At 45.0% G+C, this 13,082-nt stretch overlaps 1 protein-coding gene and 1 long non-coding RNA gene across 3 annotated transcripts in view; one reads left to right on the top strand and one right to left on the bottom strand.

Moving 5' to 3' along the window:
- Nucleotides 1-1,964: 1,964 nt before the first annotated feature.
- LOC142829648 (uncharacterized) lies at nt 1,965-10,422 on the bottom strand. Its single transcript, XR_012904296.2, has 2 exons — nt 10,284-10,422; nt 1,965-2,331 (listed from the first exon to the last, which is right to left on the bottom strand). It is a non-coding gene; the product is annotated as an uncharacterized LOC142829648 (long non-coding RNA).
- The window catches only part of USP46 (ubiquitin specific peptidase 46), a 41,957-nt gene continuing 39,195 nt past the window's right edge, over nt 10,321-13,082 (top strand). The window contains exon 1 of one of the 2 annotated variants that reach the window (XM_006113475.5): nt 10,321-10,799. Coding sequence is in view for 1 of the 2 variants with exons in the window: in XM_006113476.5 (XP_006113538.1) it covers nt 10,764-10,799 (36 nt within the window). In the remaining variant the exon portion in view is untranslated. The remainder of the gene's footprint in view (nt 10,800-13,082) is intronic. The other variant, XM_006113476.5, reaches the window with a different exon arrangement.

The raw sequence follows: 13,082 nt of genomic DNA, 5'->3' as shown, positions 1-13,082 counted from the left end.
TTTTATTATAATTCTTCAGTAGAAGATTCTAATACCTCTAGAGCAATGGTTTTAAACCTGTGGTGTATGGACCACTGGGGGTTTGCAGACTATGATAAGGGGTTTATGAAAAGTTGTTGATACCATACACCTTTGGGATTCTGCAGACTATGTCTGAGATTTCCAAAGGAGTTTGTAAATTAAAAATAAGGTTGAAAGTCATTGTTCTAGAGAGGATAAGGCTAGTCTTGCAATTATACGAAGGAGGGAGAAAAACTGTTCTCCTTGGCCTCTGAGGATAGGACAAGAAGCAATGGGCTTAAACTGCAGCAAAGGAGGTTTAGGTTGGACATTAGGAAAAACTTCCTAACTGTCAGGATGGTTAAACACTGGAATAAATTGCCTACGGGGGTTGTGGAATCTCCATCTCTGGAGATATTTAAGAGCAGGTTAGATAGACATCAATCAGGGATGGTTTAGATCAGGGCTACTCAACTTTGGACGCCCCGGGGGCCACAATGAAACTCATACCACATGCTGAGGGCCACAACATAAGTGTGGTTGCATATACATGTGAATATGTATGCAAATATATGCAAATAGGTTCTTTCACACTGATGGGCATGAATACAAAGATTAAGGCAAGCCTTCACAATGCGCAGGGTCCATTTAAGTCAGTTCTGCTGATATAAAATATATTTACCCGATTTCCACCCATATGACAGCACTTTTAATGAGTAATGACAGTCCAGGAATTTAATTACTAAAATGCATATCAACAGAAGACCATTACACTGACTACTTTTCTGTTTTGACTCCCACCCGCGAGCCACATGTTGAGCCCCTCTTAAACCCAAACTGCACTGTGGGCCACAAACAAATGGGATGCAGGCCTCATGTGGCCTGCGGGCCGCATCTTGAGTAGCCCTGGTCTGGACGGTGCTTGCTCCTGCCGCGAGGGCAGGGGTCTGGACTTGATGACCTCTCGAGGTCCCTTCCAGTTCTAGTGTTCTATGATTCTATAGCACTGAATGAAAAATTAGTTCTTTCCCTGCCATTATCACAGACATTCCTATGTGATCTTGGGCAAGTCACTAATCTCTCTGTTCCACACTCTCCTTTGTTGTAAAACAGACTAATACTTGCTGCACATGGCTGTTGTAAGATTCACGTAACGTTTGTAAAACTCCTTCCAAAAGTCATCTGGAAAGTGTTATATAAGTCCAAAGCATTTTTAGCCAGGTGGGATATTTGTTACTGGCATTTTTTTTTTTACAGCAAAGAGGGTTCAAGTAGCATTTTAAGTAGTTTTTTAGCCAGATGACGAAGACTGAGCTAAATAGAAATGCAGAGGTTTATAAATTACATAAGCACTGTTGGGTTATAAATAGCTCTTTGTTTTACCACAGAAAAGAAACAGTTATTCCTTACGAGAAGATAGTGCAGTACTTTGTTTTTTTAAATACAAAACTGGAAACCATTGTTCACTGTTCTTTATTTGTATGGTTCTTATGTTGTTAAAGAACTAGTGTTTGCTGCTTTACATGCCACTTTTTATTAAAGAACCACAAAAATATACTTTATTGGACCTGCCAGAAACTCACTCTAGCTACTATATTGTCTTGCTTTTTCCTTTTTAAAAACTATCTCTAGCTGAAAAGCAATAAAGTCAATGGTACCTGTAGCTAAAGTGAAGCAAGCATTATCTCCTTTTTGCTTAAATCCACCAATAAATAAAAATATCAAATAAATAAATTCCCTACTCTCCAAAACAAGTGTTGTGTGAAATGTCTGCTTAAAATGTTTGAGATGTTCAACTGAATCACAGTTCTTCTCTCGGAATCATATTCCAGATGTTGCTATTTATTTTTCTGCTTATATCTTGCTTATAGAACTCCCTTTGATGTCACTGCAAGATTGGTTCACAGAATGATTATAGAATATCCAACAAAGATCTGGACTGCACATATAAACACACCTTAGACTGGAATATGGAATTTTAATCTTTGATTGGAAGCATTAGTTTGAGATAAATTTACATAAATAAGATATGAGGACTTTCATATTTACACTAGATAGCCATTTTAAACATTTTGAAAGGGATATACACTTCATGTGTCAGTCCACAACTCTCTGAGCAACAGGGTGAGGGGTGAGGAAGAAACGTCCTCTATAATGTAATTGTCCAGGATGAGGGTTGCACTTTCTTCTGAAGCATTTAGTACTGGCTAGCTGTAAGGTGAGCTCTTGAAAGGCCACCCAGGAGAGAGTCAGGTGCCACTCAGCTGATTAGCAAAGAGTAGGGTTGCCAGGTGTCCGGTTTTGAACTGAACAGTCCAGTATTTGAGCTTTCTGTTCAGGAAACAAATTGGGAAAATATAAATGAGAAAATATAAATGTCAGGTATTTACTAAATAAGATGTAATGTAGATTGTGAGGTAATGTCAAGTGTGTCCTGTATTTTTGTTAAAACCATCTGGCAACCCTAACAAAGAGCCCTTGGCCAGCAGCATGTGTTTCTACTGGTGGCGCACATCCGTACGTGCCTTGGTATAACATTTATTCTGTCCATGTATGGAAAAAATTCGAAGGAACACTACCGGCCGGAGACAGATGCCAGATTAGACAGACCTCTGTTCTCATCTAGTTTGGCAGTTCCTATGTTCCTAATTCACACAGTTGACATCTAGACTATAGCCCTTTACCAATGACACTGACATTTTGCATTCAACACTTGCTGTTCCCCCAGACAATTAACAAATAAGAAGCTTTAAGCTCAAAAAGCTCTTTACTTAAGTCTTGCCTCAAAGTGAAAATAATTAGAAAATTAATTAATTCTGCTTTCTTGAAAGCAGAAAGAATCTTAAAAATCTCTCAAAGCAAGGTGCTGTGTACCTACTTCCTTTTTATTGTTTGGATTTTTTTCATGTTTCTTTGTTTGGTCATACTATAGGAATAATATCTACAACATTGGAATACACTTGCAGTAATTGGCTTTTCCAGTTATCAAATCTTTGGTTTCACTTTTCAGGTTTAATCACTTACACAATCCAGTCATTTTCCTTCCACTCCTTCATATGTGTATTATCCAATCTATAATTTCCAGTGTGATATCTTTGTTTCAGTAATGCAAAGTGATTTCAAATATGGGGCAAAGCAGATGGTTTAACTGAGGACAGGATTTGAGTCACTGAATAAAAGACCTTTGCATTTAGAAAACAGCAATGGTGCAGTGTTGTTGCTCAGTTTGGATTCTTTTCAAGAGATACCACACCAGCCTGATAAATTGCCCAATGCCAAATAAGTCACATTTTTGGTATAACTTCTTAGTAAATGATAAACATTTCATTCACTAATTTCTTTCACAGTCCAGCCACCCCATCATTTTTAATCTGGTACCATATGCTATACATTGTTTTCAGTTTACATTTAATCTTTCATTCACACCTTCTGCTCCCTTACCCCATTATTTCTATTAAAGTTTTAAATGTTGATTTCTTTCATGTTTCCTGCTTTACCTTCAGATAAAACTGGCCCTATTTCAAAGTATCTTTTATTTTATACTAACTTTATATAAAGTTTCATATTAACTTTAATCTTAAATCCTGTTCCCAAAAATCACCCCTCACCCAACACTTCCGATAGGGAGAAACATGAGATGGGCTTTGGATTTTTCTTTTGAATGTTAAAAGCTAAATCAAGAGTTGTGCAATGCTGTTATTGAGCTTTGTGGTTTTGCTTTGTTTTCTTAAAGTAGAAAATAAGACTGAATCAGTGTGATTGTAATAGCACAGATACCCAGTACAGGTTGGACCTCCATGGTCCAGCACCCTCAGGACCTGATCAGTCCCAGAGGTGGGATTTTTCCAGACTAGGGGAGGTCATTTCTGGACTCCTGCCACCAGCTGGCCTCCTGGGTGGCTTCCCACCTTCTGCTGGGCCTGCTGCCCTGCTGACCCCATTGGGCAGCCATTGCTGCCATGGCTCCAGGACTTACCGTGCAGCTGCGTGCACCACACTGAAGCTCCAGTATCCTCAGGACAGCTGTGCATGCTGCACTGGGGCTCTGGTCCCGCAGGGCAGCCACACGCACCGCACTGGGGCTCCAAGACCCACCAGGCAGCCGCATGCTGCAGATCCCTGTCCCACCAAGCTACCGTGGCTCCCAGACCTGCCGGGAGCTTTGCTCTAGGTCTCCTTACCCTGCTGGACAGCCCCAATGCCATGTACTGGGCAGCCTCACCATCAGCTCGCTATCCACTGCCCTGCCAGTCCCACAGGGATCTGTACCACTGGCCCTCCACTGGGACTCTCTGGTCCTGCAATGTCCATGCTGCACCATGGATGTTGCCGGACCAGAGAATCATAAAATCATAGAATCATAGGGTATGTCTACACTGCCACCATAGTTCGAACTAGGGTGGCTAATGTAGGCATTCGAAGTTGCAAATGAAGTCCGGGATTTAAATATCCCGGGCTTCATTTGCATCTTGCCGGGCGCCGCCATTTTTAAATCCCTGTTAGTGCGGACTCCGTGCCCGCGGCTACACGCGGCACGGAGTAGGTAGTTCGAATTAGGCTCTCTAATTCGAATTACTGTTACTCCTCATGGAACAAGGTGTACCGCTAGTTTGAATTAGACAGCCTAATTCGAACTACCTACTCCGTGCTGCGTGTAGCCGCGGGCACGGAGTCCGCACTAACAGGGATTTAAAAATGGCGGCGCCCAGCAAGATGCAAATGAAGCCCGGGATATTTAAATCCCGGGCTTCATTTGCAACTTCGAATGCCTACATTAGCCACCCTAGTTCGAACTAGGGTGGCAGTGTAGACATACCCATAGAGCTTGAAGAGACCTCAGGAGATCATCAAGTCCAGCCCCCTACCCAAGGCAAGACCAATCCTAATTAAATCAACCCAACCAGGGCTTTCTCAAGCTGAGACTTAAAAACCTCTAGGGATGGAGATTCCATCACCTCCCTAGGTAACCCATTCCAGTGCTTCACCGCCCTCCTAGTGAAATAGTTTTTCCTAATATCCAACTTAGCCCTCTCCCACTGTAACTTGAGACCATTGCTCCTTGTTCTGCCATCCATCCCTATTGTGAACAGCCTTTCTCCATCCTCCTTGGAACCTCCCTTCAGGAAGTTGAAAGCTGCTATCAAATCCCCCCCTCACTCTTCTCTTCCGCAGACTAAACAAACTCAAATCCCTCAGTCTCTCCTCAAAGGTCATGCGCTCCAGCCCCCTAATCATTTTGGTCGCCCTCCGCTGGACCCTCTCCAATGCGTCCACATCCTTTCTATAGTGGGGGGCCCAGAATTGTACACAATAGTCCAGATGTGGCCTCACCAGAGCAAAATAAAGGGGAATAATCACTTCTCTGGATCTGCTGGCAATGCTCCTCTTAATGCAACCTAATATTCCATTAGCCTTCTTGGCTACAACGGCACACTGTTTACTCATATACAGCTTCTCATCCACTGTAATCCCCAGGTCCTTTTCTACAGAACTGTTACTTAGCCATTCAGTCCCCAGCCTGTAACAATGCTTGGGATTCTTCCATCCCAAGTGCAGGACTCTACTCTTGTCCTTGTTGAACCTCATCAGATTTCTTTTGACTCAATCCTCTAATCTGTCCAGGTCACTCTGGACCCTATCTCTGCCCTCCAGCGTATCTACCTCTCTCCCTAGCTTAATGTCATCTGTGAACTTGCTGAGGGTGCAATCCATCCCCTCATCCAGGTCATTAATAAAGATATTGAACAAAACCAGTCCTAGAACAGATCTTTGGGGCACTCCGCTAGAAACCATCCGCCAACCTGACTGAGCCGTTGATGACTACCCATTGGATCCAACAGTCTAGCCAGCTTTCTATCCATCTTACAGTCCACTTATCCAATCCATAGTCCCTTAACTTGTTGGCAAGAATATTGTGGGAGACCCTATCAAAAGCTTTGCTAAAGTCAAGGCATGTCACATCCACTGACTTTCCCATATCCACAGAGCCAGTTACCTCATCATAGAAGCTAATCAGATTGGTCCGGCAGAACTTGCCCTTCTTGAATCCATGTTGACTATTCCTGATCACTTTCCCCTCTTCCAAGTGCTTCAAAATGGATTCCTTGAGGATCCCCTCCATGATTTTTCCAGGGACTGAGGTAAGGCTGACCGGTCAGTAGTTCCCTGGATTATCCTTCTTCCCTTTTTTAAAGATGGGCACTACATTTGCCTTTTTGAAATCATCCAGGATCTCTCCCGATCTTCAAAGATAATGGCCAAAGTCTCCGCAATGACATTTGCCAACTCCCTCAGTACCCTCAGATGCATTAAATCTGGGGCCGTGGATTTGTGTATGTTTAGCTTTTCTAAATAGTTCCTAACTTGTTCTTTCCCCACCAAGGGCTGTCCACCTCCTTCCCATACTGCGTTGCCTAGTGCATTTGTCGGGGAGCTGTCCTTGTCCGTGAAGACAGAGGCAAAGAAAGCATTGAGTATTTCAGCTTTTCCCACATCATCTATCACTAGGTTACCTCCCTCATCCAGTAAGGGCCCCACGCCTTCTCTGATTACCCTCTTATTGCTAACATGCCTGTAGAAACCTGTCTTGTTGCCCTTCACATCCCTGGTTAAGAAAGTTCCAACCTGTAGTTTCTATTTTTAAAGATGTTTCACTCTATCTGGGCTGTGTAGTTGTGGCAATCAGTAATTTATTTGCACTGGCTGTGTCTACATTGGCATCCCTTTCCGGAAAAGGGATGTTAATGAGACACTTCGGAATTGCAAATCCGCGGGGGATTTAAATATCCCCCGCGGCATTTGCATTTACATGGCTGCCGCTTTTTTCCGGCTCGGGGTTTTTGCCGGAGAAAAGCGCCAGTGTAGACACGATTCTCCGGAAAATAAGCCCTTTTCCGGAGGATCCCTTATTCAAGGATATTTCCTACTTGAATAAGGGATCCTCCGGAAAGGGGCTTATTTTTCGGAGAATCGCGTCTACACTGGCGCTTTTCTCCGGCAAAAACCCCGAGCCGGAAAAAAGCGGCAGCCATGTAAATGCAAATGCCGCGGGGGATATTTGCAATTCCGAAGTGTCTCATTAGCATCCCTTTTCCGGAAAGGGATGCCAATGTAGACACAGCCACTGTGTGTGCAATGTCCTGCCCCACAGAAACTGCACAGACACTACTGATTGTGAATTCACAGTGCCACTTATTTGAGTCCTCTCCACAAACACTATTTAATCCCCATACAACAGTCTATTTAAAATAGCCTCTGTGCTTTTGACCCTCACATCAGGATCTGTGATAAGTAGAGATCTCTCTTCCCTGAGGTTTCTGTGGGTACGTCTACACTTGCTCCCTAGTTCGGACTAGGGATGCAAATGTAGACAAGTGAAGTAGCTAATGAAGCTGGTATTTAAATATCCCGCGCTCCGTTAGCATGATCTCGCTGGTGCACTAGTTCGAATCACAGCTGATTCGAACCAGGAAGTGCGCGCCAGGACGTGTTAGTTCGAACCAAAGCCCTTGGTTCGAACTAACATTACTCCTAATTTTTTAACGTTACTCAAAAAAATGAGGAGTAATGTTAGTTTGAACCAAGGGCTTTGGTTCGAACTAACGCGTCCCGGTGCGCACTTCCTGGTTCGAATCAGCTGTGATTCGAACTAGTGCACCGGCAAGATCATGCTAATGGAGCACGGGATATTTAAATCCCGGCTTCATTAGCTACTTCACTCGTCTGCATTTGCATCCCTAGTCCGAACTAGGGAGCAAGTGTAGATGTACCCATATATGAGATCAGCTAGACCTGTTCCTCTCACCCAGAACTGCCTTCTCATGTCTCTTTACTGAGGGACTGGCCTAACTGGCTCTGTCTCACCCTGCTTTCAAACCTATATAACTACTTCAGTCTGCTGGCAGAGGAGAGAGAGTGAGGGTTGGAGGAGAAAGGCATGGACAAAGGAGAGAGAGCCTGCCAGGGATCTAGGGCTGCTCAAATGGCTGTAATTAGCTGGTATGTATTAGAACTTTACTCCAGCTGCTCTAATGAGAATTGGAGGCTAACTCAGGCCTCAGTGGCTCTTGGAGTGAGATGTGGGGTGCAGAAAGGTACATCTATTTCTCCTCTACCTCCCTTAATTGTGCCAAGCAGAGCTAGTGCAATTGAAAATCCTTAAATCAAAGTTTAATGAAATTCACGATGAGGGGCCAAATTATTCAGTAGCGTAACAACACAAAATCAATGGAATTACATTTAAGATTACTTGTTTCAGTGTTTGTGACATCATTTTATCAGGTTAAGTTAGTGTTTGTGGAAGGAGATGGCCTGAAAGCACAGTGCTGGCCCTTTATCCACGGAGTGGAGATTACAAGTGTAGGTTGCCTCACTCTACCTTGTCTCCACAATAACCCAATCCTTGGCCTTGGCTAAGGCTGCCAATTTGTGCTAATTTTGATGGTGACATTTGTAGTGTGGCACCTATCCACTAGGAACTGGACTGAGGCCAGCAACTTATTTTACTTTGATCACCTACTGGCATTCTGATAGTAAGATTTCATCTTTCAGTCACAGTTGACTGGTGTCAGATTTTAATTAGTGATCTAAGGCCTGATTTTGCTGTTTGCACTCACTACTCTGGAAAAACTCCTTTTGCTTTCAGGGTGTTTTGCCTAAACAAGGTCTGCAAGGTTCAAGCCTCTGCAGACTGAAAGTGCCAGTATCAAGATGCAGGCAAAAAGGCATCTAAGTTCAAATTTGCTATACTTAATTTCCTGGGTATTGATCGTTTGTTTGTTTATTGAGAATCAGTGCATAGAGAATAATGTCTTCACAGCACAATTGTTTGCAGAGTATAGTTTCTTTTTAAAAGTTCTCTTTTTCATTTGAACCACTCCTTGGACAGACAGGTGGGAGTTTCTGGTGATAGTGTTTACAATGTGTGTTAGGACAATCAGAGTTAAAGTCTAAGATGTGGTGCCTGTATAACTGAATTGCATTCTTGCTTCTCCTACAGACTTGCTATGTGGACCTAGGCAAGTTATTTAACATTCTTTACCTGTTATCTCATCTGCAAAGTTGTTATACCAGTGCTAATTTCCCTTGCTGAGTGTTGTGAGGCTTAATTTATTGATGTTTGTAAAATGATCTTAGATCCTTGGATAGAATGTGCTAGAAAGCATGTGAGCCATTTATATACATGAATGTGTGCACACCTGCATACTCATTAAATTATCAAATTTGTAAAGCTAAATGTTACATATAGTACAATGATTGTGCAATTATCATTGTACAGCTATACATCACAAACTATATTGCTCCCACAGCCTTCAAAACAATAGCAAATAATAGATATTTCACACACAAATGTCTGTAGACTGTATAGTTCTGTGGCCCTTATAGGTCAGCTAAGAAGTATTTCTCTTTAGCACACATCACAAACAACTCAGCTCAAGCTGCAAATAAATCTAATCCAGTGGTTCTCAAGCTGTGGGCTGAGACAAGGAAGTAGGGTCACAACCCTTAATGAGGTCACCAGAGCTGGCTCACACTATCCGGGGGCTCCAGCCAGGCCAAAAGACCAAGCCTCACTGCCTGCGACCCAAGCCAAACTCCAAGGTCTTCAGACTCAAGTTACAGGCCCTCTGCCTGAGCTGAAGAACTTGGGCTTCTGCTTTGGTCCCTGCACTGGGAAAGGCTTGGCTCTGCCACCTAGGGCAGCTGGGCTCAGGCTTCAGTCTCCACCCTCGGGGGTCCTGCAATAATTGTTATTGTCAAAAGGCGGTCTGGTGCCATGAAGTTTGAGAGCGCCTGATCTAAACAAAGGCCTCTTCCCCGGCCCACACGGCTCAGCAGATCTGAGGAAGTGGGTCTGGCCCACGAAAGCTCATCATCTAATAAACCATCTTGTTAGTCTTTAAAGTGCTACATCGTCCTGCATTTTGCTTCAGATCCACCCTGTGCTTTTCGGCTGTCACAGCACCAATGCACATGGGGATTGGGGCGCCCTTCCTGGGGCTCCCAGCCAGAGCCCTTCACCCCTCTGAAACCAGCGGGGGCTTCGCTTGGTGCGTGCCAGAGCTAAGGGATCTGGTTGGGCCCGAGCGCGGCCCCGGCCCATCTGCCTGCTGAGGGCAGCACGGCCGGTCCCGCGGCCCCTCCGCACACCACCAGCCGGGTAAACAGCAGCCGAGCAGGGAGCGTGACCCGTCGCCTTCCCCTCCCATGCACCGCATTGGCTGCCGCGTCAGCCGCCTCGGCGGGGCCTGCGCTGCGGGTTGGTGCCGCTGCATGCCACTTACCAGCGCTGCCCTGCCCTTCCCCGGCGCTGTCAAAGTTGATCACCGGGCGCTGCGCTGCAATGGAGCGGAGAGCGGGGAGAGCGGCCGCCAGGGAAGGCGGGGGAAGGGGGAGATTAACACGGCCCCGGCTGGCACAGAGGCGCGGCTGATCTCCCCATGCACTAAGGGGGAGCGAGCGGCGGGAGGGGGAGGGCCGCTGCTAGCGCCGCACGGTGAAATCTGCGGGTCAGCCCTTCGCAGGAGCAGCCGGCGGCGGCGGCTCTAGGGCTGCGAGAATCCAGGCGCTTTCTGCTAGTTGTCTCTCTGCTCGGGGAGAAGGCGGGTGGTGTTAGAGGCTGTTTTACCCCCTTCCGCCTGCTTCCCTCCCAGCGTAACCTCGGACCCTCCTCCTCTCCCCCTCCCCGCGATCTTCCGACCATGAGCGTTTCTCTTTTCACCTTCTAAAGATGGCGGTGTGGGATCACTGCAACCTTTAGACTAATGACTGTCAGAAACATCGCCTCCATCTGTAATATGGTAAGTATTCGCTGACCTGCATGCTGGCTTCAGGGGAGGGGGACACAAGCCAACAACACCCACTGCTGCCAGATCAGAATGGGGGGGAGGGAAGGGAAAGGAAGAGGGGAGCCTCCTCTCCAGGTGCACTGGAGAGTAAAGTTAGGGTTATCCTTATTCCTGTTTAATCCCCTCGCTGGAGGCTGCTGAGATCTGGAAGTGGGTGAACTAAAAGACCCATGTGAAGATAAGCATGAGATGTAATTCAAAACACTGTAGGCAGTGGTCTGAGGAGCTTAATCTACTGTCTCCTTGCACTGCATATAGGGATATTCTGTCTCCCCAAAGAAGGGGGAGATCAGCTGTCCAACCATCTACTCCTTCCCCCAGCATATAGGAGAGCAATGGACAGCCTAGGCTAGTGAGTGGGCCACATGAGTGGCCCTCCTTCGTTTCAGTGGGCCACAAGATTGTCGTAACAAGACAGCCTCCCAGGATAGGGTAGTTTTGCTAACTACATAGAACTTGTGGGGTGTGCCTAGTGAACCGTAGCAGCACTTTGATTGGATGCAGAGGGAGCACATGGCTCTTACAGTCAATGTTGTATGTAATCAGCAGGCTCTGGCTTTACATGCGTGTCACTTTAGTAATAGTGGTAGGGAAAAAAAACCCTATGTGGATGGAAACCAGAGGAATCTGGCAACCCTCTGCATGGGCAATGGTAAACAAAATGTCTTGTGGGCCACACAAAGAGTACAGCTACACTGTAGCCTTCTTACGGAAAACCTTATGCAAATGAAGCATGGCATGGAATATCACTGTACTTCATTTGCATAATTAATTATCTGCTGTTATTGCGCAAGAGCCTTTTGCGCAAGAAGGAGCTGTGTAGATGGCTCCTTTTTGTGCAAAAAACTCCTCTTGTGGAAGAGCCGTTCTTCCTGAAAAAGCTCCTTTTTGTGCAAAAGCCTCTTGCATAACAGCAGCTGCTAATTAATTATGCAAATAAAGCACGGTGATATTCCATGCTGTGCTTCATTTGCATAAGCTTTTCCTCAAGAAGGCTACAGTGTAGCCGTAGCCATACAACCCCAGTGGGCTCCATGTGGTCCATGGGCCACCACTTATCTAGGTATAAGGTATGGGAAAGAGTTTAGTACAGTGGAGGATCTCATCCTTTGTATTGTAGTATTTACACAAGCTGGCAAGTTTGCAGCTTATGGTTCCAATTAAACATTTGAGCCAATATTTCTAAAATTGAGTTCCTAAAAGTAGGTTCCTGACTCCATACTGGGGACCTAAATACAAGGCCTGATTTTAAAAATGTTGCTGAGCATCCAAAAGGTCCCACTAAAGCCAACAGAAGCTTTATGTGCTCAGCAGTTTTGAAAATCAGGCCTAGTTTATGCCTGTGGACTTAGGAGCGTACATTTAAGTACTCGTTTTTGAAAATGGCTGCAGGATCAGAATCTGTGTTGATTTTATATACCAATAGGGATTAGGGATATAAAAGGTTAACCGATTACCTGGTTAACCAGTAAGCATCACCCTAAAGGGGCTATGGTTAACCAGTAACCAGGGGTTGGGAACAGCTTTCCTCCTACTGTGGGTAGGGTCTGCTCCAGCCCCACCGGGGACCCACCACAGAGAGGGGTTACTCTCGTCTAGAGCAGCCTCTGTCCATGGGGAGCCTGGATGCCACGCAGGTAAGGGTTGTTTCCCTGGGAGTCAACAGCAGCCCCAGGAACCAGCCCCAGCACAGGGCTGGGCATGGGAGTCCTGCAGGCACCAATCCCGCTTAGTCAGTTAACTGGTTAAACATTAGGTCAACCTAATGTTTAACTGGTTAACTGATTAACCGGAATTTTACATCCCTAAAGGATTGCAGGGGACATAAAGTAAATAAGAACTGACTTTGGCCCAAGATGTTGTTTCGAATATATTTTTGAAACATTTAACTTTCCCCACCCAATGATAGTATAAAGATTAGAAAAATAAATTAGAAACATGAATGTTGCATTTCAGTTTGTGTTGGGTCTTCCTGTCATATCCTCTTGTGGCAGAAAGCAGCAAGGTTTCTTTACACATTTGAATATGGTTTTCGTTTTGATTCTACAGACTTTGGGGGTTAATTACCCCAAAGTCTATAGAGTCAAAATGAAAACCATATTAGACCACATCGCCTTTGGATTTTTAAGATTTGTTTCGTGATAGTTTAAGGGCTCAGATTTTAATGGACCTGCAAAAGAAAGCAATTTATGGGATAGATTATAAATGCCCCAAATAAATAATATAACATATTTC

This window comes from Pelodiscus sinensis, chromosome 4 (assembly GCF_052426305.1).
Source record: "Pelodiscus sinensis isolate ZL-2025 chromosome 4, ASM5242630v1, whole genome shotgun sequence".
Taxonomy (NCBI): Eukaryota; Metazoa; Chordata; order Testudines; family Trionychidae; genus Pelodiscus; species Pelodiscus sinensis.
This window is presented reverse-complemented; position numbering and strand designations above follow the sequence as displayed.